Here is a 26,220-nt window from a genome sequence, read left to right as displayed (position 1 = left end):
GGGGGGGGGGCGGGGGAAAGGCCACTGACCATGGATGAACCGCAGGCTGGGGGCGTACAGCAGGTTTTCCTCCAGATAGTTCTCACGGGAGCTGCGGTCCTGCCAGCGCAGCACCTCCTCCCAGCCGGCAACCGCCCGCACAAAGGCCAGGTGGTCACTGCCGCTATCATGGCTCAACAGTGCCTTCACCTGGGAGGGAGTGGGAGGGGGCACCGAGGCCACAGGGTGAGGGCCGGCGGCGATGGCAGCTTCGGGACGGGGTCGGGGAGGGACTGGGTCTGACCTTGTCCACCTCCGCCCTGTTCTGCAGGCTACTGCTGAAGGGGTCCCGGGTGAGGCAGGAAACGACCACCAGCAGCGGGTGCAGGCAACGGAAGATGGCGGCCAGCACTATGGCCTTGGCCAGCCGGGGGTCAGTGGAGATGTGGGCCAGGCGCTGCCCCAGGGTGGTCAGGTACTCCCGCTGGTCCAGCACCCCTGCAATAGCTCCGCGGTCAGACTCACCCTCAGAGCCACCCTGCAGCCCTGCCCGGCCCGGCCCGGCCCCACTCACCGATCTCCTGGAGCAAGATCACAGCCTCATCCACCGCCTTGATGTTCGGACTGTCCACGGCCTTGGAAAGGAACTCCACTGCCTACAGCAAGCAGCAGCCAGACGTGGGCCGTGAGCCCCACATCCCACCTGCCCCGCACCACGTCCAGCCCCAGCCCAGCCCCCGCTCTGGCGCACCGTCTTCTCAGGCATGTGGATTTTGGCTTGTAGCACCAGGTTCTCGAGCGGCGTGCGCAGAATCTCTGGCACTTGGAAAGGGACCATTTTCTCCAGCCGGCTCCGCGGGAACAGGTGGTAGGCAAAGCCTGACTGGCAGCGGCCCGCCCGGCCCCGGCGCTGGATCACGTTGGCTCGTGACACCCACACAGTCTCCAGGCAGGACACCTGGGGGAGGGGGCAGGTGAGCAGCGACGCAGAGGCCAACCAGCCTTCCTCAGCGCTGCCCCTCGTCTCGCCTTCACCTCACTCAATCCCTCAACGGCCCCCCCACAACAGGGACACCGAGAGCCCACGAGTGTGGCCTTCTCCGGACACACACAGCAGGTCCAAGGCTGATCTGGGCTGGGGGCCACCTCGGAACTTGTAGTTCTTCCCCCAGGGGCTGGCTGGGCCCAGGAGATGGGTGCCACCTTGGTCTTCAGGTCATAGCGCTCCTCCTTGTGCAGACCGCTGTCCACCACATGCACAATATCATTGACTGTGATCGACGTCTCCGCGATATTGGTGGCCAACACAATCTTGCGCACCCCAACCGGCGGCTGCTGGAATATGGCCTTCTGGTCCATCATGGGGATGTTGGAGTGCACTGGTGGGCAGCAAGAACATGCTGGTTATGGGCACAGCTCCTGCTCCCTGTGATGAGGCCACAGGACAATAATTTTGATCCCATTTTGATGGAACTGAGACCCAGATCAAGACTACATATGCCCACTCAAGGTGGAAAAGCCAGCAGAAGCAAGGCTGGTTGATCAGAAACCCAGGTCCCTGGAGTCCCCGCTGGGTTAGAGTCCCCAGGCCAGAGGGCAAGACCAGTGTCTGGGGGCCATCGCGCCTCACTCGCCCACTCTCACCTGGCAGGATGAGGTACTTGCTTTCGTGCATGCCCAGGGCCTCCTGGAGGCGTTGCTGTACTCCTTTTATCTCCTGCCAACCAGGCAGGAAGCAGAGGATTCCACCTGTAAAGGGGCCCTGCAGGCGTGAGCCGTCACTCTTGGCAGCTGGCAGTCAGGGTGGGCACAAGGCAGAGGGGAGAGCACCCACCTGGCTCCCCTCGGGCATCAATGTGCAGAACCAGATCCGTCACGAGGTCCAAATCGAGTGCGCACTCATCCTCAGACTGGGGGGTTGGGGGGAAAGGCCACAGTCACAGGCCCAGGGCAAGGACGCAGCTGGTCTGTGACTCAGCGAGGCTAAGGCCCTCAACAGGTCACCCCTGCCCAACCCTCACTACCCCCTGCCCAGGAACCCTGACTGTTCTGTTTCTGTCAAGGACACAGACTTGGGAGCACAGCCTTGCCCAAGGCCATGGTGCCACAGGGGCAGGGAGGCGGGGAAGCCAGAGGAAAGGCCGGGGTGGGCGGGCGGGTCCCCTTACCTCGTGGTGCCGGTGCCGGTGCGGGTACTGGTGCTTGCCCAGCTTGGCCAGGATGTCCTCCAAGTAGTGCTCCTTGACCGGGTACATGAAGCCCGGCACCTTGATGACAGGGCAGCCACCAAAATAGCGGGAGAAGCGCTCGTTATCGCCCGTGGCGCTCATGAGCACAAGTCGCAGGGCCGGGTTGAGCCGCTGCAGGCCCTTGAGCAGAATCAGCAGGAAGTCCGTGTTCACGTCCCGCTCGTGGACCTCATCCACAATGACGTGGCTCACACCCTCCAGGCTGGGATTGCTCTGCAGCTTCCGCAGCAAGATGCCCACGGTGCAGAAGAGCAGGGCTCCGCCACGGGCCGGGGGCTTGCTTTCCAACCGCACCTGGAAGCCCACGTTCCGGCGCAAGGAGGGGCCCAGTTCATGGCTGACCCGCTGTGCCACGGACACAGCGGAGATGCGACGCGGCTGCGTGATGATCACGTTGCAGCGTGCGCCGCGGCCCTCGGTCACGTAGCGCTCCAGCAGCAGCTGGGGGATGCGCGTGGTCTTGCCGCAGCCCGTGTCCCCAGAGATGACCACCACTGGGTGCTGCTCGATGGCGTTGAGGATGGTGTCCCGATGCGGGTCCACAGGGAGCTGGGGGGCCTCCTGCCAGACTGGCCCTCGCCGCCGCCACAGCTCCAGCAAGTTCTGGCTCAGACGTACCTCCTCTGCTTCTGACAGGGGCACGTAGGGCTTGCCTGTGATAGGGTCACTCAGGGGCCCTGAGTCCTTGCCCAGGGGCAAGACGTCCTCGCTCTGCAGCCGGAGCTCCGGGGAGATCCACGAACTGTCCACAGGGTACTGAGGGATGGGAGAAGCAAGCACAGCGGTGAAGGCCAGATACTTCCTTCCTCATTCACTCGAGACCCTCCACACGGTTCACCCGGGCCGGACGCTGTGACCCAGCCCGCTGGCGGGGGGCTCCGTGCACAACTGCCCAAGGACTCTCGCGGGCGAGACTGGGCTGCTTGGGGCCAGGGCGCTCCCGGGCTCCAGCCTCAGTGGGGACAAGGGGTGGGTGGCAATGCCCACTGCACACGGAGGCCTTCAGTCAGGAGAAACTGGAAGGAGCCAGGGGCGGGGTTGGGGAGGGATTCTCTGGGCTCTCTTACATGGTTCAGGAAGGTCTCTATCTTTCGGAGGATGGGCTCAGGCACCTGGATGGTGCACGGCCGGCGCTGCGTCTCACCCAGTTCACGCAGAGAGGCCAGGTTATACATGGCGTGGGTAAGTGGCTCGTTGTTGCGGTCCACCAGGCCCAGGCTCTGCAGAGGGGACATGCATGGCTCGCTCCAGGCCCCTGCTGCCCCAGAACCAGCCCACACTGGCTCAGGAGCTTGAGCGGAATCATGCAGAGCAAACGTTTCTTTTGGGTTTTAGCATTGTACAGAGAAGAACAATTAGGAACCTGGAAAATGTAATCTCCACCCTGTCCCAAAACATAACTAGTTAAAAATCATCCCCAGAACAGGACCCGACAGGTCCGGGAGGAATGCCCCTCAGAAACCTCTCCTGGAACAGCGGGGCCCCCGTGACAGCCCAACCTCATCTCTACGAATTCCCAGCACGGACCTCTAAGCCAGGGGGGCCGGGCCCTTATGGACCCCATCAGAGCCTTACGGCACCCTGTTTTCACTACCTCCAAAGCACAAGCCCCCCTGCAACCTTTCTGGTCCAGCTGCCATCCCGCCCTGTCTCCACATGGCACCCATTCCCCCCGTGACCCCATCAGACAAACGTAGATAGAATTTCTTAGAAATGTCTATTCGTACAACTTGATAAACACATGCCCCAAGTCCCATGTCCCAACACCTCAGGCAGGTGTGCAAAACCGGTCTGTCCGCCCTACACCCATGCTCCTGTCCCCTGTGCCATCAGGACTGCTTGCCCCCCAAGACTCCCTCCTTCAGGAAGACTACCCCCACAAGGGCTCACCAACTCCCTCTGGGCTCCGGGCCAACCCCAAGGGCAAGCATCTAGTCCCTGGGGCACGGAGGTGCTCCCACAACCGTCTCTCTCAGGCTTCCACCTTTCCCAGGCCTGCGGGTTTGTCCGCGAGGCCTCTGACCAGCGACCAGCGAGCTGTGCAAGCCGCACCGCTGCCACCTGGGAGCTGGCTCCTTCCTGTGACACGCCCACACTGCGAGGCTCCGGATCCTCAGTGTCTATCCAGCTAAGACTCAAGACTTCCACAAAGTTGCATCCATCACCAGAGCCACAGGTACAGTACCTCTCTCTTTCTTTCTTTCTTTTTTTTTTTTTTGAGATTTCATTCATTCACCTCTTTGAGTGAGCGCACACATGCAAGTCGGGGGAAGGGCAGAGGGAGAGACTCTCAAGCAGACTCCCTGCTGAGCCCTGAGCCCTACATCCAGGGCTTGATCCCAGGACCCCGAGAACATGACCTGAGCTGAAACCAAGAGTTGCATGCTTAACGGACTGCACTCCCAGCTGCCCTGATCCCTCCTCCATTCTCCTGGCTCTCACTCTCACCAGCAGCTATGGCTAAAATGGGGTTCCAGAGCCCAACATGCACCAAAGGTCTATCTGACCAGAGCAAAGAGCAGGGCCTCCTCGCCCTCTTTCCCTGCACACAAAACTGTGCTGCTGTGCGTTCAGATCACCCACTTCTGGGGCAGTCATGGCAGCGCTGGCTCCCACCACTGCACACAGCTGGACTCTGGAGCCTCTAACTGCCTCACCTTGGGGCTCACGGAGATAGCACCTTATGATCCATTTTGCCCACAAAGCCCAGGTAATCTAGATCTTTCTGGATACGAAGTCTGCCTCTCAGCAAGGGCACCATTCCCCCAGCCATTCTAAACAACACCCATGTCCCTTCCCTGCTTCACCTGGATTCTGCCAACACGACCAATAAGGCTGAGCTCCAAGCAAAGCACCTTCGGAGGGAGTAGGATATTCCTGGGAACAGCAGCCACACGGCCTGACAAGCAAGGCTTGGACATCAGATGCTTTTGTGCTCAGGCCAAAGGCCTGGTGTGGTGGATTCCATTTCCTGGAGAACTGGACCGATTTGCCAAAGGTAGGGGAGCTCCAAGACCTCGCACACATCATGCCAGGGACTGCCCCGTCCCAACTCACCTTCAGTTTCTTGCAGGCCAGGGCCGCCGCCTTATTCTCAGCCTCCGCTTTGCGGCGCCCTTTGGCGACAAAGGTCATGGGACAGGGCCAGAGCAGAGTGAGGGTGGACAGCTTGGTCTTGGTGCCCACGGTATGGAACTGCATGAGGTTCTACATGGAAGGCAAGAGAAATGGCTACAGAAAGGCAGAGAAAGCAGTTCTCAGAATCCCAAGGAATCCAGCAATGGAAAATGAACCCCCATCTCAACAGGTGCCAAATATCGGGCACACGAGATGGGCCACTGGGCAGCAGAAGCCAGCCCCGATAGGGCCATGGCTCCCTAGGCCAGGGCTGGCCTCTCCAGCCATCCCGTGGTTTTGAAGCAGAAGACAGTGTCAGGCCAGGGCTGGCCTCTCCAGCCATCCCGTGGTTTTGAAGCAGAAGACAGTGTCTGGCCAGGGCCGCCACCTACCCTCCAAGCCCACTGTGCTCTCAGCACCTCTGAAGCAAACAGGGATGTTGGCAGCTGTCGGTCGAACCTGTCAGCATGAGCCAGAACCAGGCATATTCTGGGGGTGCATAAAGCCCTTAGCCCTAGGGAGAAGCTATGCTGACCGAAGCCCAAGGCCCGGCCACAGAGATGAAACTCAACCTCAGCCAGACAGCGCCACCTCTATGCCACTCCTGCCAGCTATCCCGGAACGAACTTGGGTCTCCCATTCCCACGGAGCTAGCTCACCCCAAGTTCCCACACCACCCGCCACTCAGTCCCAGCTGCATCAACTTCTTTATAGTCCAAGCACCCCGAGCCCCCCGCCTGGCCTATGTGCCGGCTGAGGGCATAGCTCACACATACCTGCAGATCCTCTCCTACCCGGTCCCAGGGACAAGCAGACACAACCAAGCCAGCTCCCCACCCACACGCACTTCACAGAGACCCGACTCACCTTAGCTGTGGAGGACGATGTTGCTATCTGAATCACTTTGGCCAGAAGGTTCTTGGGAAGCGGAAACTGGGTCAGAGCCCTAATAGCACTGTCGTCGTCTGTCATTTCAAAGGAACCCCCCCTGGGAGGACCAAAAGTTAAGGTGAAAAATCTCTCTCTTCCTGGGTCCGTTCACCTCAGGCTCTGAGGCCCAGGGGGCCGGGACAGCACAGGGGCGCAGGAGGCAGCAAGAGGCACGAAAAGACGGCAGGCCCAGCATCTTCGCATGGCCTATGATCCCCTCAGACACACAGCATGACTGCTGCTCCCTCCGTTCCCCCAGACAGGTAACTACGGGCAGGGGGTAGGGGCCCAGGGCCAGGCAGAGTAGTGGCTGGGCCTCAGTGGGACCCAAGTATGCCCGGAGGAAGGGTCCCTGCTGCCGTCCTGCGGAAGCCCAGCCACACAGCACAATGGCAGGCGTACCGACGTACCGATATGAACAAGCTTCCCAGGAAACAACCCCCATCCCTATGTCAAGGTGCAGCCAGCTTCCCTGCATCCCCCACATCCAGCTGTACCTCGAGTCCCTGAGTGGGGTGTGGGAGTCCTGCTGCGTCATGGACAGGAAGTCAGTGACATCAATGGTCCCCTCTTCCAGCTCTTCCTCCTCATCCTCCTCTTCCTCCCGGCCCAAGGAGCGGGACAGGCCCCCAGGGCCCCCTGGCCGAATGCTCTCAGGGTTCAGCTGCCGCCAGGAAGTAGGTGGCATGGTGGGTTCCGGGCGCCACCAGCTGTCAGCCGGAGAGCCAAAGCGATCGGCTAGCACACGGTATTTGGCTGCATCAAACAGCTCGTTTCGGGGACCCAGCAGTCCCCAGCCCTGCGGGGGGAAGGAGTGTTGTGAGGGGGCATCCTCATGCCTCAGTCTGTCCAAAACCTGCCCCCTTACACTGCAAGTCCCCTATGCAGGAGCCATACCTTTGCACCCATCCGCCCGCCTGAGCCCCCAGGCCAGAACTGGGTAAGAGTGCACATAAAATGTCTAACTCTGACACATGAAAATGACAAGGTAAACTCTTACATGTATTAGACAAAAAACTGAAACAACAACAACAACAAAAACCCACGGGCAGTGGGAAAGCTGATACATTCACAAAGTGAAATGAAAGCTTCGGTGAATACAGCAGTTAGGAGAAATGGAGCCCACCCTACAAAACAGATCTATCTCCCGTCTGACCAAAGAACCCTATGCTGAGAGCGTATTCTAAAAATAACCTGGGATACTTGTAAAGCCTTCACACAGAATGTCTTATTTTAAAACATACTATAGCTTCATTCTCTTCCACAGAGAATACCGAATAAAACGTGCGGAGTCTCCAGCACGCACAAAGCAACAAGCTGGCTCCCCTGCGCGTCACCAGGAGAGACGAGACCCGGTCCCTGCCCACAGGAAACTCCAAACCCATGAGGCAGAACAAAAATGCAGGTGACCAGGATCTAAGGAACCACAAACGGAGAAGCCAGATGAACATAAGGAACATAATTCCAATCCAAGTCTGGCTAAGCTGCTCGGGCATTTGCTCTTAGTGACCTCTGTGCCGCGGCAAGAGGCACCGAGCAGGAGGGCAATGCCCGCACACACTCTGCTCTGGAGGGGGCAGGGGGAGGAAGGAGCTGCGGAACCGAGCATGCACGCTGGGGAATGGAAAGGCTGTGAACTCCAGAACACCGAAAGGACTCCTGCTTAACATCCACCCTCTTAAACAACAGGCCAAGAACGTCACACGTTTCTCCAAAGAGACACAAATGGAATAAACACAAGACGCTGACACGGCCTCCGAAACTGTAGCTGCTCGTGGCACGAGATGACACATTCAGGCACAAAACCCCAACACCTCCTCCCACCTGCGTTAGGAACATTTGGGGGAGAAACTCCCCCCCCCAAATAAAACCAATTACTGTATGTGACTATGGAACTTCATTTTCCACAAATCCATCGCCAGCTTGGTTTAACGCTGCCCTTTAGAACTTCTGCCTCATTTTCAACTCCATCAGGGCAAGAAGACTTGATGAAAGCAGGCCCTTCCCCCCTCACGTCTCAGAAGGAGACTCCGTTCGGTTCTAAGGCAGCTCCCTGTGCTCTGAAGCTGTGTGTTTCCCAAGGGGAAGGCAACAGAAGGACAGTGAGCAAAGATGCTTCTGGGAGCTGTGAAGACCGACAGAGCTACCTCCTTCTGACGGGCAAGGATCAGGCCTGGGGATGTGAAAAGCAAACACTCTCTTCAGCTCATTCTGTCCTTTCCAGCTGATCTGTACAAGATCTACCCATTGGGATGTGATCTCTTACCTACAGAGAAAGCTCTGTGCAGTCAACACAAAACTTAAGAATCTACCTTAAGAAAGAGACAGAAAAGAAAAGATACCCAACATCAGTACGCATTAGGGAAATGCCAGTCAAAATTAAGGGATCCCACCCGACGCGCACGAGGACAGCTGCCAAAACCCACATCCCGAAGCGCCTGTACAGACAGAGCGAGCCTGTGCCCTGTGGGTGGGAACATGAAGCGCTACAGCCACCGTGGGACAAGCACGGCAATTCCTTACAAGAATTAAGAACAGAACTACCATGTGATCCAACAATTCCATTTCTGGGCATTGACAGCAGCGTCCTGAGGAGACTCATTGTACACTCATGCTCGCAGCGGCAGCATCCGCAAGGGCCGAGAGCTGGAAACAACCGAAGTGGCCATCGGCGCGGGAGTGCACAAACCAGATGCAGCACGGCCAGACCAGGGAGTGCGCCTCAGTTCTGACACAGGCTCCGTGAACGGACCCTGAGGACACCATGCAAGTCCAATAAGCCAGAGACAAAGAGACAAATACTGTAGGATTCCACTTATATGAGGCTATGAAGTCCCAGAGGAGTCGAACTCATAGAATCAGCGGGTCGGTGGCTGCCAGTGGCTGACGGGAAGGGAATTTGCTGTTAAATGGCTCTGGAAGTTCAGTTTTGCCAGGTGAGAAATTTCTGGAGACTTGGTGCACAATGCTTACCACTACTCAACTGTTCGCTGAAAAATGGTTAAGATGGTAAATTTTATATTTTGGGTAACTTACCACAATTCAACAAATGAATCAAAAAAGAGGCTATGAGCACAGCAGAGATAGGGACAGAGAGAAGGCGGGGGAGGGACGTGACCATGACTTGCTGCACCGAGTCCACCTTCAAACGTCAGAGAAGAATCTCTCACCTGCAGCACTACTGGCATTGGGACCAGCTAATTCCTTGCTGTGGGATGTTGCCCTGTGTACCGTGGGGCCTTAAGAAGCATCCCTGGCCTCTCGCCAGGAGCACTCCTCCAGTTGTGGGCCCCAAAATGTCTCCAGACGCTGCCAAATCCATGTCCGGATCCGTCCCCCCAACACCCTGTTGAGATTCCCCCCCTCAAGCCCCTGCTGAGACTCCCCAAGTTAGAGCTGTTCTGAAAGATGGGAGATTTCTGAGAAATTCAGCAGATGGTGGCTCAACCACGAAGAGGTAAGATTTCCCCAGGGGGGAAAGGGGTAGAGAGAAAACAGATGTCAACAGAAGGTGGGAGAAGAGCCTGTGGTGACCCGGAGAGGGGAGGGAGGAGGCTCCAGGCCCGAAACACTCAAGTAAGGCGAGGACCGAAAGGCTGGCCGGAAAAAGCGTTGTTCCAGTCATTCAACAGTCACCTGGTGACCACTGCTATCCGTCAGCCACGGCGGGGAGAAGGCAACTAGTGAGCAGGATGAGGGACACAAACCCGCAGCGGGGAGGATGCACACCACAAGCACACGGTGCTGTCTGCTCTCTGGCAACTGTGGAAGCAGGGCCAAGGGGAGGGAGTCAGGACACCGAAGTGTATGCGAAGTCCACAGAAAGAGTCAGAAGAGGAAGGATCCAAAAAGCAAAGGGTGGGAGAGGGACGGAGTAGAGGGGCAGAAAGGGGACAAAGACAAGAGAAGGGGGGTGTGGGGCCCCGACGAGGAAGATGGCCCTTCCTCCTCAGACACAGGGAGCAGGCGGGGGCAGTGAAGGCGGCGGATTCGGTGGGAGAGAATCTGACGGAACACCCGCCCTACAGCTCTGTCCTCACTGGAGCAGAAACAAAGACCGAGGAGCTAGAGCAAGACTCAAGGTTGGCGCAGCCACAAAGGGAGCCCATTAGGGATGGACAGGAAGGCTGGTGAGCAGCGCTGCAGGGCTAATTAAATACTGGGTAACCAAGAACCTGAAAGCAGCCCATGCCCAACCACTGGGAAGTGAGAGAAGCAACAACCGTGCTTCTGTTCCAAGGAGCAGAAAACCGTGTGGGTGCAGGAACACCCACGTGAAATCATGGGAAAAGAAAAACAGAAACCAAAATGGAAGCACATCCACGGTGCTGTACGACGGGAGCCTTTACCAAGAGCTCTCCTCTGTGTTTCTGAAACCACAGAAAGTAGGTAACTACAGTGGCAAAAACCAAACCAAACCAGAACACCCAAGTATTCCTTGTTGGCTGCCCAGCAAGAAAAGAACGAGGTGGAGAGAACAGGTGAGTGAGTGAACACCCGTGAGCCTCCACCAAGTGGCACTGGGTACCAGAAAGCCCATCAGAGCCCAGGGCGAGGGCCTTCCCAGGACGCAGGTCGGCCTGGCTGTGGCCAGGGCAGGGTCACCTTGAACAGCTGGCAGGCCGCCGCTGCAGCCTGCCGCTCGGCGTCGATCTTCTTGCTGCCATAGCCTTCTACCTCCACGCTCTTGGGCCACTTTATGTGGAGGGTGACTTTCTGGGGAAGAGAAGAGAGAATCAGGCCCCTGGCCCCTGGAGACCACAGAGCTGCCACAGATCACACGGAGTTGCTGGGGGCCTGATGGCAGCTGAGCCGAGTGCAGGCTGCACCCCACGCCCACGGTTAACCCCCGTGAGGCTCAACCTTCCCATCCTCAAGCCGTTCATCCCACCTCAAGTTGTTTTGCTTCTTCAAAGTGCCATGTTCTAGCCAGAGAGCAAGGTGGGACCCATCTTTATTGTTAAAAATCTTCATTCAGAATGGTTTGCCTGCATGCTTCTGTGGGTCCCAGGACCTACGAGACTCTAGGAACAGGAATTTTTATCAACTCTGACCCTCTGCAGTCCCAGTTCTTCAACAGGGACCAGAACCAGGGATCAGGGCAGAGGCCTGGCATACCCAAGAGAGGAGCTCCTCACCTCATCTCCCATGTTCCCTTTCTCCAAACGAGGCTCTTTTTCAGACCTCACTCTGCTTTGAGAGTCTCTGCTGACCATTTTCAATTCACCAAACCCACTCTATGGCCTGCCTGACCAAGAAACCCGGGGGAGAAAAGGGCAGCCAACCTCTTTCCTGAGAGTCACACCAACACCTCCCCCAGCCACCAGGGACTTACCTTTTTCTTCGGTCCATTCGTGTGCACGTAGACCAGTTTGTCCTTTGCATGTGAGATGCCGAGGGCTCTTCCAATTACACTGTTGAGAAGGTTTTTGGGCTGTGGGAACTCTTTTAATAGGTCCCTAGAAGCTAAGAAAATAAGAACAGAAGCATTATAGTCGCTCTTTTTCTTTTAAAAACGCCACGGGGTGTATCAGGACAACCCTGGGCTGGATACTGAGGACGCTGGCCCATGACCCCAAACCACCCAGGAGCATGTTGGTAAAGGAGGGAGGAATGGCTTCAGGTTTAGAGGGGTCAGTAAACGTGCACAACCAGACCCACTTGCACAACCACTTCCTGAAGGAGAAGGACCAGGGACCCACACACCACAGAGGAGAAACAGCCTCCATCTGCTTCCCCGTAAGATCCTGACTTAATACATCAGCTACAGAAGCCTAGGCGGCAACCCCCCTTGTCTGAAAGAAGGTACTGAACAACAAAAAAAAAAAACCCCAAAAAAAACAAAAAACAAAACACCACCACACACACAAACTGGAGATCAAGACAATGCAAGGCCCCTCCTAAAACAAACAATACACAAAAGGGAGGGTTAGTCCCGAAGTCTGAATACCAGGCCCTCACTCTCTTTTTGCACTTTAGCGTCCTGCAAAGGACCACTTAGAGCCAGATTATATGAAGGGACATCGATCAGGGATCTCCACAGTTGAGACATGCATAAGCTATTTCTCCCCCAAGTTTGCTGGAGTCAAGTGGAGACAGGATGCATCAGATACGCTGAGAAGTACCTCACTTTTTTTCACTTGTACTTTGGATCAATCCCAGAGTACAAATGGGTGAGATGTCCAACCAGAGAGAGCTTGTGCCAGACACAGGGCTCAGCCAGGCCATGAAGAAGCCTGGCGGGAGCAGCTAAAAACAGATGGAAGGGCCCCAAAGCACCAAAGCGACCCTTCAAGAGAGGCAGGGTCAGAGACTGGCAGAGGAGATGGGGAAACCTTTGCATTCAACCACCTGCAGTCTCTGCTGTTATATTCAGCTTTAAACCAGCTCCAAAAAGAGAAACTTTGTACATATATGCCCCTGCCCGCATCAGTCATACATCAACCAGGGAGATTTTTCACCACAATGGCCACCCTGACCCTCATCAGACACTTGAGAATGGTGGTGATGTTGGGGAAGCCACTCTATTTTGACGAAGCTCCCCCCAGGAGTTCTGATGTAACCCTAATCCTGGGTTGAGACTGTTTCCCTGAAGCAGATGACTGTGTCAACTGGCCAAGAAGGAGAATTCTGCCTGACTCTGTTCCCCTCTGCCTGACTCTGTTTCCCTCTAAAGAATTTATAAAGCGGAGCGCCTGGGTAGCTCAGTGAGTTAAGCCTCTGCCTTCGGCTCAGGCTCAGGGTCCAGGATTGAGGCCCACATCGGGCTCTCTGCTCAGCGGAAAGCCTGGTTCCCCCTCTCTCTCTGCCTGCCTCTCTACATATTTGTGATCTCTTTGTCAAATAAATAAGCAGAATCTTAAGTAATAAAAAAAAAATTTAGAAAGCAACTGAGATTCAAGCAGTTAAGACTAGTATTTAAGTAGACTCAGAGGGCTTCCCACAGAGGGACCCAAAGTTAAGGAGCCCACTAGACCCCCAGGCAGATGTGCACTGGTCCCCTCTCCAGCTCTACAGGGCAGGAGGAGGTTGGCTCTCTACCGATAGTCAGGGATGCTCTGACCAGTCTCATTTCCTGCGCTATTCAGGAAGACACAACGCTGGGAATCATTCTGTCTCTACTTCAAATCCTGAAGTACCAAGTGTATTTTGGGCTCTTTACCACACTGCTGAGGAAGCGCTTACCCTTGATGCTCCAATCCCTGACCACCCATTCGAGCGGCAGGTAGATGTTTTCCTGTTTTCCCCCACGCTCTCGAGGTCCCGCGCCTCCTACCTATTCTTGCCTGGTGCAGGCGCTCCTGTCCCCGAACCTCCGCGCTCGGGGTCAATTTGGGCCTGGGCCACACTGAGCTTTACGACAGCAGCGCTGCGGCCCGCCGGCGGCCGGCGGTCTCGACCACTAGCGGAGAGGGGCTCCGGCCCGCCAGGCCCGACCCCGGCCCGTGCTCCCAGCTCTGACAACCCCGGGAGCCAAGGGCGTCGCGGCCCGACCCTCACCGTTCACCATGCTTCCGTCGCCTTCCCCGGGGTCGCTAGGGGCCACCCCTGCCTCGGCCTCGGCGGCCTCCTTCGTGTGATCGGGGTGGACGCAGCCTGACGAGAGGCCGCGCGAGCGTCCCTGTCGCCCGGTGGCGCGGTGGCCCGGGAGTCGCAGGCGTGGGGAGACGCCGGCAGCCAGCGCCATGAGCCTCCTGGCGGCCGCCATCGCGCTCCCGCCAGCCCCCGCGGGCCCGGAGCCGGGCAGGGACGCGGCGGGAGGGCGAGAGGGCGGGAGCAGCAACCCGCGCGCCGCCTGGCGGCTGGGAGGACCAGGGGCCGGAGCCAGCCGACGAGGTCCCGGCTCCCAGTTTCCCTCTCAGCGGGGGCCTCCCACGTCCGGGTCCTGTCACCTGGTGGGCAGCCTGGGATGGCTGGCCCCCAGCTGAATTCACTGCCCAGTCAAAGCCAAATCCACAGACTCGTCGTCTGAATCGGGGGCAGAAAGACGGAAGGGGACTTTTGGGGAAAAGTTCAGGCCTTAGCTCCATCAACTTAGGTCCATGGAGATGAACTGCAGGTTCCCTCTAGGTCCCACCCATTGCTCACAAATACCTCTCACATGCCCTGGCGAACTGGCTTGCACTCCAGACCAAAGAGGGAGGATAACCACTAACCCAGGGCACCCCCATCTCATTTAAAGGCTTACAAAATAAACCTGAAGAAGAATCCAGATTTGGGACAGGTAAGACCTCCTGAACATAAGCAAACCACTTTTAATTCCGGGGCTGGAGTCAAAGGTGAAAAATACCAGACTTGGATAACATGCCCAAGAACTGAGCTGGTCCAGCAGTGTGAGTCTGAAGCTGCTGTTCCTTACTTGTTTGAAAGCCAAATGGGATGCTATTTCCAAGCTACTATGTCTGGGTTCTAGCCAGGCTCGTTCCCCTTCTGCCTGGTATATGGCACTGAGGAACAGAAACTTGGCTCAGCTGGGAATCTCACTGAGTCTGCATGTTAGGGCAGTGACAAGGGGCTTGGTTAGAGGTTGGCAGTGCAGCTGGGGATATGCTGGGAGGGAGGGTTTTGTTTGTGTGTTTGTTTTTATAATTCTAGATCTGACTCTGAAGACTCCTGGAGAGCTTGTGCAAATGCTCGGAGTCACCCCTGAAGTTTCTTATTCATTAGGTCTGGAGTGGAGCCCAGGAATCTGCATTTTTAACAAGTTTCCAGATGATGAGACTGCTGCTCAGGGACCTCGCTCTGAGAACTGCTGGCTTATGGCAAGAACATAGGCTATGAGTCCTAATACTTGGGCTTAGTCCAAGCTCTGTCACTTGCCAGCTGTGAACCTTGGGCAATTTCATCAGGGGGGAAAATGACATATTTGATCTACTCATTTGGTATGGCTGTGGTCAGGATAAAATGGGAATGTCTGGAAGGCAGCAGAGTGCTGTACAGTGCATTCTAGAGAATTCTCTAGAATTCTCCACTGAGGTCCGGAACAACAGACCTGGGGCAGGATGGGGCAGCTTCAACTCCCACTCTTCTATTCCCTCCTCAGTGGGCTTTTAGCACGAAAGGGGCAAAAGGGAAGGTGACCTTGGCAGCAGTGATCTGACCTCACAAGGGGACACCACCATCTGTATCAAACGCCCCTATCCAGATCATCCACATTGGGATGGCGAGACCTTTGGGGAAGAATATGATTCCACAATGGAATTGACTTTGGCCAAGTGTCACTCTAATTAGCCAAAAGCCAAGGCATCCACCCAGCTTCAGGATAGTTTTTAAGGACTGTTAGCAGCCCAAATTCCCTCAAAAGAATCTAGAAACTTACCAAGCCTGATAATGGCATTAGGGGCTGAGGCCAAATTTTGAAAATGGTGTCTGAAAGCTGACACAAAAGCCTAGATGGAAAGACACCCTTCCACCCCCCAGAAAGCAGGGCCTGGGCCCATCATGGTGCTGCAGCAAGCCCTCAGTACAGCTACTCTGGTCTGACAGCCACTTAGGCTAAGGTCAGAATGCTCTGATTTCTTGGATCTGCTCCCAAAGGGGCGAAAATAGAGGGACAGATACAAATCAACACTGGCCATGAGTTGTTCACTGGTCAAACAGGGGGTTAAGTACTTGGGGTTCACCATACTATTGAGTCTATTTTAGAAAACGGTATTTCGAACAGAAGTTTGAAATTCTATGTTTAAAAAAAAGCATCATGTGGTGCCAACCAACTAGGTGGTTCTCAGGGAGCTCCTTGACCTCCTTTCCTATTTCATTTATTGCATCTGGGCTCTAACAGCTGGTATCACCTTGAGCAAATATTTCACTTCCAGAAACCTCACTGCCTCTTATGACATAAGGGAAACTCTTACACCAGGTCTTAAAAACCTTCTAGTTTTGTGATCTTCTGCCCATTGGTCCAGAGCAGGGGTTGCCAAACTCCAACCTGCAGACCAAATCCACCCACTGCCTGTTTTTATAAATAAAGTTTTATTGGAACATAGCCATTCTCACTGTTGGTGTATTATCTATCACTGCTTTCACACCACAATGGCAGAGCAAAGCAGCTACGAAAGAAACCGTATGGCCCAGAAAGCCTAGAATATGTATTCTGTGACCCTTAAAGAAAGTTTGCCAACTGCTGCCTTAGAGAATGTTGAAGAAAGTTAGAAGGGCTCAGAGATGCCCTCTTCCTTTCCACCAACATTAAAGACTTCTCCTTGACTATCTGTTCTTTGGGGAGACAAAGCGGACTCCTTTGCCTGTAAAAAGGAAGGAACTTTGGGGGAAAAAAAAAAAAAAAAAAAGAAATGTTTTCCTGGCTCAGGGATCTCTCTGTTCATTTCTGAATCAAGCACAACATCTGGGATTAAATGCGCTGAACAACATCTGGGAGTGTGGAATTAAAGTGTGAGGGATCCGCTGAATACACAGGAGGCTGTTTTAGGACCCTAAACTTTAGAGGCCCCAGGAAAAAGCAACGAGAGGAAGCCCAAGATAGTCCAGACGTGGGGCAAAGATGGGAAAACTTCCGGGGGGCAAGTGAGAGGGAGCATCTCAGTCAACCATTCTGTCAATGCCTTCAACCACAGTTAGATGTTGTGGATGGTTAGAATGACTAGACACGGTCCCCTTGGTTGGCTACAAGAAAGGCAAAGGGAGCCCCAGGAGCCGGACAGCCACCCTGACTGCCCTACCCAACCTCAGGGCTCTTCCATCCACATATGTAAAGCCACAGGGTCCCTTGAGGTAAACCACCGTACCGAGAAGAGGGGACACGTGTATGAGGGAATGGACAGGAAGGACTAGTCCTACGAAGGATCCTGCCAGAAGTTCTGTTCTCCCACGCTGCCTTCTGGTGGTCTGTGTCTCAGATCAGGGCAGGTGGGAAAGATCGACAGAAGAGGCTCTGAATTTCCTTACCCTTTACCTAGGAGGTGAAGAGCTTGGCGGTAGAGTGGGAAGAGACTGGCAAAGGAGGTGAGCGTTTTTTTTTCCCAATTCCAATCTGAGTCCGATGGGCAATGTAACCTATGCGAGTGGCCCCCATTTTGTGAGCGCTGTTTTCCTTTCTGAACACCAGAGACACTGTTTCTGCCACACAAACTTCCTTCTAAAGGCAGTGAAGTCACTAGGGAGTCAGAAAGCGTGGCAGAAAGGCCCGAGAGTCATGTGTGGACTAAAAAGTCTGTTGCTTTTGGGATGAAGAAGTGGAGGCAAGACCCTTTTTAGGTGGAGAGAGAGAGAGAGAGAGGAGGCAAAGATGCATACACCCATGGGTGCCTTCTGGAGGCGCAGCTGTGAGGAGGCAATCAGGCTCAGGGGGTCTGTGCTCCTCCAGGGAAGACAGCGCAGGGACGGTCCCCCACCAGGAGCCGCTGTCCCCCAAATGCAGCAGCCTTCTCCCCTGCATGTGGCTCAAGGAGGCACTGCCTAGCCGTTCTGCCTGGTTCATCCCACCTAACCATCTTTAAGCTTAGCCAAAGCACATCTGACACTCTCAGAGCCACTCACCTGCCATGTTGGAAATGTTAACGTTCAGCCTTTTCGAGTTACAGGGCATTTTAAGAAAGAAAAAAAAAAGGGCAATCAACTCTTGTTTTGGCAACGGTAGGGGGGGTGGCATTTCTTTAACACCTAAGTCAAATGGTCAGAGGGGCTGCAAGTATTTCTTTCTACGCTGCTGTCTGGAGTCGGGGCCGCTGCTGCGGGAAGGCGTCGCGGGTGTTAACTGAGCGGGAACAGGGCAGCAGCGTGGGCGGCAGAAACTGAGCTGCTCCGTGCTGCCTGACCCTTCCTGAGCTCTTGACCTTCAAAGCACTTTACAGACAGAACCTAAAGTGGACATGCTGTCTCTGCAGGAGGCAAAGACTCTATGACCTAAAACAGTGTTCTTCTGCTAGGCAGCTGGCATCGGAACGTGAACGGACAGCCAACGGGGCAGAGGGGGCAGCTGTCAGAGCACGAACAAGAAGCCACCAGGAGCACTGGTCTTAGCAGACCTGGCAAAGATCAAAATCTGAGGGAGGGGCAGAGATACTCACAGGCGGGGATGCTTCCTCGGGTCCCCTCACAGGCCCCACCCCCGGGGTACCAGTGGGACCTGAGGGGAGCTATCACCTGTCTGGGTGCTCGGACATCCTCCCCAGTCAAAAGGTGAGCCTACCCTGCCCAATGGACTGAGAGACAGATTTCAGTGTCAGTAAAGTGCTTTGAGGAGCTGGGGGGAGGCAGGGAGGGGCCCAGGTATTCCAGGGCCTCCAAGATGGAGTACCCAGGGCCTGGCGAGGGCGCTCTGTTCTGGCCCTGCTACAGGTGCCCTGTGCTTCCTGAACCATCTAAGCCAGGGACCGCCTAGAAGATCCAAGCCCTGCAGATTCTCCACACTGATGCTGAACACCCAGACTAAGCCTAGGCTGTATGCCTGGTCACACGAGGAAGCCCGAGGAGACCACGGGGTCTGAGCCAGAGGCCAAGGATCATAAAAAAAAAACCCAGACCTTTCCAGATGATTTCTCCTTGAGGGTTCCAACAGCTCCACTAGCCCCACTCCTCCTCACTTGCTTTCCAGAGGACCGTGACCCTGGCACCCGGGCTCCCATGCCGCCCGCCTCCCCCACAGACCCTGCACCAAGCTGATGCTGGAGGCAAGGCTCCTCCCTTACCTCGAGAGATGGTCCCTCCAGGGGCAGGGTTGACACACATGGGTGGAAGGCGGGGTGGGGGAAGTTTGCACTGACGCTGCCTGTGCTGGGCCCGATCTGGGGAAAGAGAGAGGGCATCAGGGTGATGTGTTCTTACCCCTCACAGTTACAGACCCGTGGACAGAAGCATCCCAGAGCATCTGAGAGGAGCTCTGGGCGGCAGGGCTGTGGGATGGTGCAGGCAACCAGTCACAGGCTCTGAAAAACAGTGCCACCAACCCCACAGAAAGAAGGCAATAGTCTACTATAGACGGGATACACGAAAAATTTGTAGAGATCCCTTCCTGACTCTCAAAACAGCCCTCAAACTCTGTTCCCTGAGGCACCTTGTGTGAGTCAAACACCCATCCCACCTCCTTCTCTAGAGTCCTGAGTAGTGAGGATGAAACAAGAAAATAACTGAAAGCAGAAAAACCACGGTACTGTGTAAATCCCCTTTATCTGTCTTCTGCGTATCTTAGCTAGCCCTGTGTCTGCTGTTGGTTCCCAGATGGCCACGTCTCAGATTATTCTTTCCCTCTAAGAAATGGGCAAGAAAAGGACCAACTGGCTGTTGGGGTCCTCCCTAAGCCAAGACCAGACCCACACTTACCAGCCTTCTTTCTCTTTATAAAAGTCAATGGTTTGCTATTCCAAATATTTCCATTCATTTGGAGACTAAATACTACTTTTCAGTGATGTATAAAGTATGTTTTTAAGACGTTTCAAAACACTGATATGCATGAACATCACTGTTGCATGGGAAGGTGGGAACGTACAGGGAAGTCAGGTTTCCTGTTGACCGCCACCTACGTGGTGACGATGTCATCGAATCCCTGGGTCTGGGGGAAAAGGTACACGAGCCCTCTGCTCTTTGCCTCGCTGGTTTCAATATGATTAACGGGGCAGGAGAGGAGCAGGGCAAGACAGCCCCCCACACACTATACCCAACAGTCTGCTCGGCTGCCATCATGTCCATTTCCATAATGCAAATCGGCTCATACACAATCGGTACATGAGGAAATATCAGTAAAACATGTGAACCCTCAGTTCAAATGTGATTTTCCTAAGGCAAGGGAACTGAAATAGCAAAGGTAGAATTGTAATTTTCAACAAGAAAACAAAAGACCCTATCAAATGTACGTATGTATATATGTATCTGTATACATACATGGGTGTGTATATATATATATATATATATATATATATATATACACACACACATACACATATACTTTTTTTTTTTTTTTTGAGAGCAAGCACACACATGCAACAGGGGTGGGAGGGGCAAAGGGAGAGAGAGAGAATCTTAAGCAGGTTCCATGTCCGGCACGGAGCCCAACATGGGGCTCAATCCCACGACCCTGAGATCACGACCTGAACTGAAACCAAGAGTCGGACGCTTAACCCACTGAGCCACCCAAGCACCCCTCAACTATATTTTTTAAAAAACTTGAACCTGAGTGCCTGCAGGGAATCGAGGTGATAGATACATGTGGATTCACTCTACAGGTTTTTCAACATTTCAGCAGTTTTGAGACTTTCCATACTAACGCGCTAGGGGGAAGGCATGTACCTACAGCGAGGTCCACATGGCCAGCTGCAAGCGCCCTACTGGCAAGCCCCATGGGCTCAGAGCCCCGCTGTCCCCAACGTGGCCTCAGCACTGCCAGCCCTGTACACTGTTGGCACTGCGCTGCGCCGCGGGCCTCGGCTGTCCACAGCATCCTCCCAGCCCCCAGTGACCCGCTGTTCGCACACTCGGGCCACCAGGTCACGCTGTACCCCACAGGCCCTCTGATGACTTGAGAGGTGTGTCATTCTGCAAAAAACACATCCAGTGATACAGGAGAAATGCCTGTAGGGTCTTCTGGAACAAAGTGCCTAGGATCAAGGTTTATCTTGAAACTAAGGTGGAAAATGATCAGTTCAACCTTTCCAGTCCTGTTTGAGAAGGGTTCTCATTCATTTCCAGGGATGCTGGATTAAGAAAAAAGAAGTAAGTGATTTGATGATTACCTGTTTCATAAAGCATTTTCAGTAAGCGGGAGGGGGAGTGGTTAAAATCCCACATCACAGAGCCCTCTTCTGAACATGGAGCTGGAGGAGGCAAATGGCACATTCTTGCTGCTGATCTAGTGTTTTCCAAAGTTTTGTGCTGACTGTAAAGGACTCAGCTTGCTCTCTGTGGCCTGATTCTGATGGCATTGCCTCCAAGAGACAAGAAACTTGTGCTAAGAAGCCAGCAAAGGCAGTAACAGGCCACTTACCGCTCATGAACATGCTGGTGGGGCGGTACTGGCAGCTCCGCTGAATTACATTAGAGAAAAGATGGCAGCCGCAGACCCAGCGGGCCACTGTCCACCAAGCTGCAGGGCACTGCTCCAACTCTCACCTTCAGAAGCGGCCAGCAGCCCGACCCGCTGAGACGCTAAGCCCCGGAGTGCGAGAAAGCCTCTCTGACACTGGGCTGCCTCCTCCGATCGTGCAGCCGCACAGCACGCTGCATGCTGGGGCCAGGCTGTCCCTCTCTGGCAAAACACCAGCTACGGGGCTGCACCCCAGAGAGATCCAACTACTCACATTTATCAAGGGCCTGCCAACTCAAGACTGAGGGCTGCAGACAGACCACAGCCAGATGCTCTTCCCGTACTCTCTCTCCTCTTCATCATACCTCTGAAGGCAGGGGCTGGGAAACAGGATCGGGTAAGTTAACAGCTTGCTAGCGCTAATGGGGACCAGATATGAACCCCAGAGAGTCTGACTCAACCTTGACACCATGTGACATTCCCCCTAGGGACTCACGACACCTTAGGGAGCTCATAATCCCATCATGAGGAGCAAAGAAACCTAAAAACTAGATAAGAGATAAAGAACAGTCCTATACAACAATGAAAATGTCACAAGGCCGCACCTGACCAATTGCCAAGGTCATGGTGCAAACCGCAAGTGATACTAGCATTCAGAAGACAGGAAAGGGCATTCAGCCTAATGGTCAGAAAAGAAAGGGCAGGTTTGCCTGAAGGAAAACATCCAAGGCAATAAACTCTTTCTGATTAATGGTTTTCCCTGAGATCTTCGAGCATAAAGTGGTTGTTGGTAAGAATGTAACACTTACCTGTGTGGAAAGCAAGGCCCCAAATCAGACTATGTCTGATTATTAGGTCCTAAAGCTATTTAATACCACAGACCCGTGAATTTACCAGGTGTCAGGCCCTCTTCTAAGCTCTTTATCTGCACTAACTCCTCTGATCCCTAGAACAACTGTGTGAGGCAGGTCCTAGGATCTGGCTCACTTACATCAGGAGGAAATGAAGGCACAGAGGTCCAATCACTGGCCCCCAGCCTCGGCCAGCATGGGTGCTGAAGTGTGAGGGGAATCAGGCCTCTGGCTCCAGAACTTTTGCACAGAGACGCTCTGTTGACTTCCATGGAACTGAATGCTAATGTCACCCCCAGCGAAAAGTCTCTCGAACAAATCAATCCCAAGCCTAGAAAGAAAAATTACAAACACTCTAAAGGAATTTTGCCACAACCCTCTCACCTGGTACCATCTCCCTATCACGTGGGAGTGAAATAACACAAAGAAAAGGAGGATCATGATTTTTACTGGGCCCTCCGTCTCTTTACAAAATCAGCGCTGTTCCTTCAGACACTCCCACCATGGGAGAATCTATTTTCATCCAACTTTCACAAGTAGGCGGACAACGAAGCCCACTGATTAATAAGTAAACACAAAGTGACTTAATTTTCAGCTCAAAATGTGCTGTCCACACTAATCTCAAACCCAATTATTTCCAGTCAGTTAACCAACGAAACCAGGACGATAGATTAATTTTTTCATGCAATACGAAAATACACAGAGTGACTAAAAACAAACAAGGAGGGGGCGCCTGGGTGGCTCAGTTGGTTAAGCGTCTGCCTTCAGCTCAGGGTATGACTCCAGGGTCCTGGGATTAAGCCCGGCATCAGACTCCCTGCTCAGTGGGGAGCCGGCTTCTCCCTCTCTCTGCAGCTCTCCCCTGCTTCTGCTCTCTCCTCTCTGTCAAATAAATAAAATTAAAACAAACCAACAAAACAAGGAGGCAGAAAGAGGCTGTTCTGAGCCCTGGTATATCCAGCCCTCCTTCTGACCCCATTCAACAGGACACCACTAAGCCAAGGTTTTCCAGGCCTCTAGGAACACGAATGGTAGAGGAGACCCTGTGGGAGGAAGACTCTTTTTTTTTTTTTTTCCCAGTAGGCTCCACACCCACTGTGGAGCCCAACATCGGGTTCAAACTCACAACCCTGAGATCAAGAGTCGCATGCTTTACTGACTGAGCTGCCCGGGGGCGGGGATGGGGGTGTTGGGAGGACACGGGAAGACCTTTTAAAGGCTCTACTGACTGAGCTCTACTAACCGAGCTGCTGGCGGCTGGGGATGGGAGGGTTGGGAGGAGGGGAGAAGCTTTTGAATCAGCATTACGGTAGGTCTATAACGGTTCTCACTGATTTGTAAATTATGCTCAGAGTGGAGTCTTACAGTCAGCATCAACAGAGATAACAGGCTTTTTACCCACTGTTCCCTCAGAGGAGGGAAGTCCTGCTCCTAAGACATGCAAAGCCCTCTGGAATGTGGTCCGTGAAGGCTTCCCCAGCTATAGCTTACTTCCTGTAAGCAGGAATGAATGCTACCCTACAGCCCAGCCGCGGCTCAATTCTGCCATTGCTTACACAGTCCTCTGACCCCAGCTGCTGGACAGCACAGGTTCCAAAACTTGCCACAGTTTCTATGACCACCAATATAGCAATGACTCAAGCCACTTTCCCCAGCGTTTGCTGAGGGCTACCCTGTGCAGAAGGCTGTGCCAGGTGCCGCAGATGATAAAGGAACACAGGAGGCCCTGGGTGCAGGGAGCCTCTAGTCTAGAGATACGATGGTCAGAACAGACTAAGCGCAAGAAGGTACAGACGCGGTACTGAGGAAAATCAGAGAGAGGCGAGAGACTGCGTTTGGCTGATTAGAATCAAGAACGGTTCATGGAGAAAATGGCGTAAAACACCAGCTTAGAAAAACAGATGGGAATCCAATGGGCAGTGAGTATGTGTGAGAGGCTATGCAAGGGCAGGAGTAGCAAATGAACACAGGGAACTTGGCCAAGGACCCAGCCTTGGGTTATAAGCACCATGCAAGGGGAAGGCAGAGTGGTAAGTCATGCAAAGGAGGGGTCTAAGGGCTACACGCTGCTATGGGACTTCCACGGCCCTCACAGCTGCCCAGCACAGGGAGGGAGGGCATGAGGTCCCAAGCACAGCCATGTTCTTACCTTTTCTGAATGAGTCCAGGCTGAACATTTCTGGCCAGGAGGGAAAGCTGGAATCCTAAGAAGGAGGGTCCAAAGGCAATGGTTACAATTCTTGGTCCAGGATCCCACAGAGAAGACTTCAATAACACAGACAGGGCTGTCCAGAAGGCGAGAAAAATGAAGCTCTTCACTACTGAGCCCCAGCTGCTGCTCCCAGGCTTAAGGATGGAAGGGCCATCTCCACTCTAATTACATGGCTTTGTTTTTTTCTCACTGACAGCTTTCTTCTCTTCTCTGTCCTAAACTCCCTGAGCCCTGCTCAACAGAACGAGATGCATTTCATCCTGAGAGACATACTTCCACCTCATCGCAATACTTGCAATTTTCCTGGGACTTCTGAGAAGAAAGGAAACTCTATATGGACCCTTTTTCTCATGTGGCATCAGCGAGTGGGACTGATGACGACCCTATGGACAAACTAGTTTATGGGGCTCTCAGAGAACCCAGGCAAGCCCCTAGGGATGGGACTTGATGGTTGTATCAAGGAGTAACTTTCATAATTCAAAATAAAAAGCTTTTCATAGTGGAGTTTATTAAATAACAAATATTAAGTTAAAGTTCAACTGTTGAGCAAAAATGTTGGTACATTTTGTTCATTTAACTGAGGAGTATACCTAGAACCTTAAAACACACACACACACACACACACACACACACATACACACACACACGTAAATAACTCTTCTGGTTTAATGATTTTGTTTTTAAAAAAAACACTCAAACTCACTTATAGCCATTTTTAAGAATGTAGTACTCCTGGGTTGGTACAGTAACCTTTTGTGGCCTCAGTTTAAAAACATCTACACAATGTTTTAACAAACCAGGATAATGTCCAACATTACAAGGAGTCTAATAGGGCCTACATTCCTGCTCCTGACTGCTTTCCCGTCTAATTCTCAAATGGCGGGGAGATGGGGGTAGAGGGCTGACCTGGGGCCGAATCTTTCAGGTCCATAGCAGGTCTGCCCTGATGGCCTCCTCTCCCCCAGGGATGCCGGATATTTCAGCCGATAGCATATGGTAGCTCAGAGAGAAAACTTCAATACAATATCAACAATGATACAATTCACTTTAAGAAGTTACATCCTATAGACGACTTCTTTCCAAATTAAAAAGGGTGTAATTTGAGATTCTAATCTTAAAGAAAAACCTGAATACTGTAAAATCTAAACCATCTAAGTGATTATTACTTGAGAAACAATACTTTCTTGCTAAGAAAGAACAAATTAATTTGCATGTGAACAGACTGCTCTGCTTTTAAAAAGTCCCCAACCCTCTCCAATGCTCATATAGCACGAGCTTTTCCTCTATCAGTCTAAGAACTACGTATGATATTCAAGATAGGATGTTTTAAGACATTTCACTGAGCTCTAGAACATTTCATAGAGACTGAAAAGAAAGTTGCATTTCTTGAAATATAATTATGTTGGAAACTTTTATGATTCAGAGTTTCTCTTAAATAATTCAAAGGTAAGTAAAATAATATTATGTCAAGAGTTCTTGCATAATGAAACACCACTTAACTCCAAGTAGAGTCACTATGGGATGATTCAAGGACAGAGAGATTCCATAATGACTAATTGAAAATGATACCCTTCTTCCAAGACAGTCACAAATGGATTTAATATGTGCCTTTGCTTTACAGTGTGGCTAAGCATGAGGTGTGCCACTGTTCTGTGTGCATGGCTAAGTCAACTTACCTTACACGAGCAGTGACAGTCTCAGATTTTGTAGGTTTTTGAACTGGAGCTGAATTCTCTCCTTGCTATTCCTCATCACGAGGCTGGGCCTCCTCCTAAAAAATACAAGGTTGGGTCACTAAAGTCATGGGTCCCACAGGGAAAATAAAGTTGCTGCAGGCCACTGAAATCCATTTACTAACTCTAACAACAAGTTTTGTTAATGGCATGAAGCACACACTGGACACATTGG

General features: G+C 53.2%; 1 protein-coding gene across 7 annotated transcripts in view; it reads right to left on the bottom strand.

Annotated features, from left to right (window-relative positions):
* DHX30 (DExH-box helicase 30) overlaps positions 1–26,220 on the bottom strand; it is a 31,016-nt gene that overhangs the window by 2,963 nt on the left and 1,833 nt on the right. For 2 of the 7 annotated variants that reach the window (XM_032318399.1, XM_032318405.1), the window contains exons 2-20: positions 25,989–26,083; positions 25,219–25,325; positions 24,250–24,304; positions 18,923–19,018; positions 17,772–17,800; positions 11,611–11,741; positions 10,881–10,991; positions 6,773–7,074; positions 6,213–6,333; positions 5,286–5,435; positions 3,296–3,448; positions 2,148–2,984; positions 1,814–1,889; positions 1,624–1,728; positions 1,183–1,358; positions 731–937; positions 554–635; positions 284–477; positions 30–189 (exon numbers count right to left, since the gene is read on the bottom strand). In XM_032318399.1, the coding sequence (XP_032174290.1) occupies positions 30–189; positions 284–477; positions 554–635; positions 731–937; positions 1,183–1,358; positions 1,624–1,728; positions 1,814–1,889; positions 2,148–2,984; positions 3,296–3,448; positions 5,286–5,435; positions 6,213–6,333; positions 6,773–7,074; positions 10,881–10,991; positions 11,611–11,741; positions 17,772–17,800; positions 18,923–19,018; positions 24,250–24,304; positions 25,219–25,243 (3,010 nt within the window). In that variant the 5' untranslated portion in view covers positions 25,244–25,325; positions 25,989–26,083. Of the gene's footprint in view, positions 1–29; positions 190–283; positions 478–553; positions 636–730; positions 938–1,182; positions 1,359–1,623; positions 1,729–1,813; positions 1,890–2,147; positions 2,985–3,295; positions 3,449–5,285; positions 5,436–6,212; positions 6,334–6,772; positions 7,075–10,880; positions 10,992–11,610; positions 11,742–13,775; positions 14,033–17,771; positions 17,801–18,922; positions 19,019–20,516; positions 21,497–21,523; positions 21,622–24,249; positions 24,305–25,218; positions 25,326–25,988; positions 26,084–26,220 lie in introns of those variants that run through there. The other 5 variants (XM_032318413.1, XM_032318421.1, XM_032318431.1 and 2 more) reach the window with 5 other exon arrangements.

This window comes from Mustela erminea, chromosome 1 (genome assembly GCF_009829155.1).
Source record: "Mustela erminea isolate mMusErm1 chromosome 1, mMusErm1.Pri, whole genome shotgun sequence".
Taxonomy (NCBI): domain Eukaryota; kingdom Metazoa; phylum Chordata; class Mammalia; order Carnivora; family Mustelidae; genus Mustela; species Mustela erminea.
The sequence above is the reverse complement of the archived record's forward strand: the minus strand, read 5'-3'. Positions and strand labels throughout refer to the sequence as shown.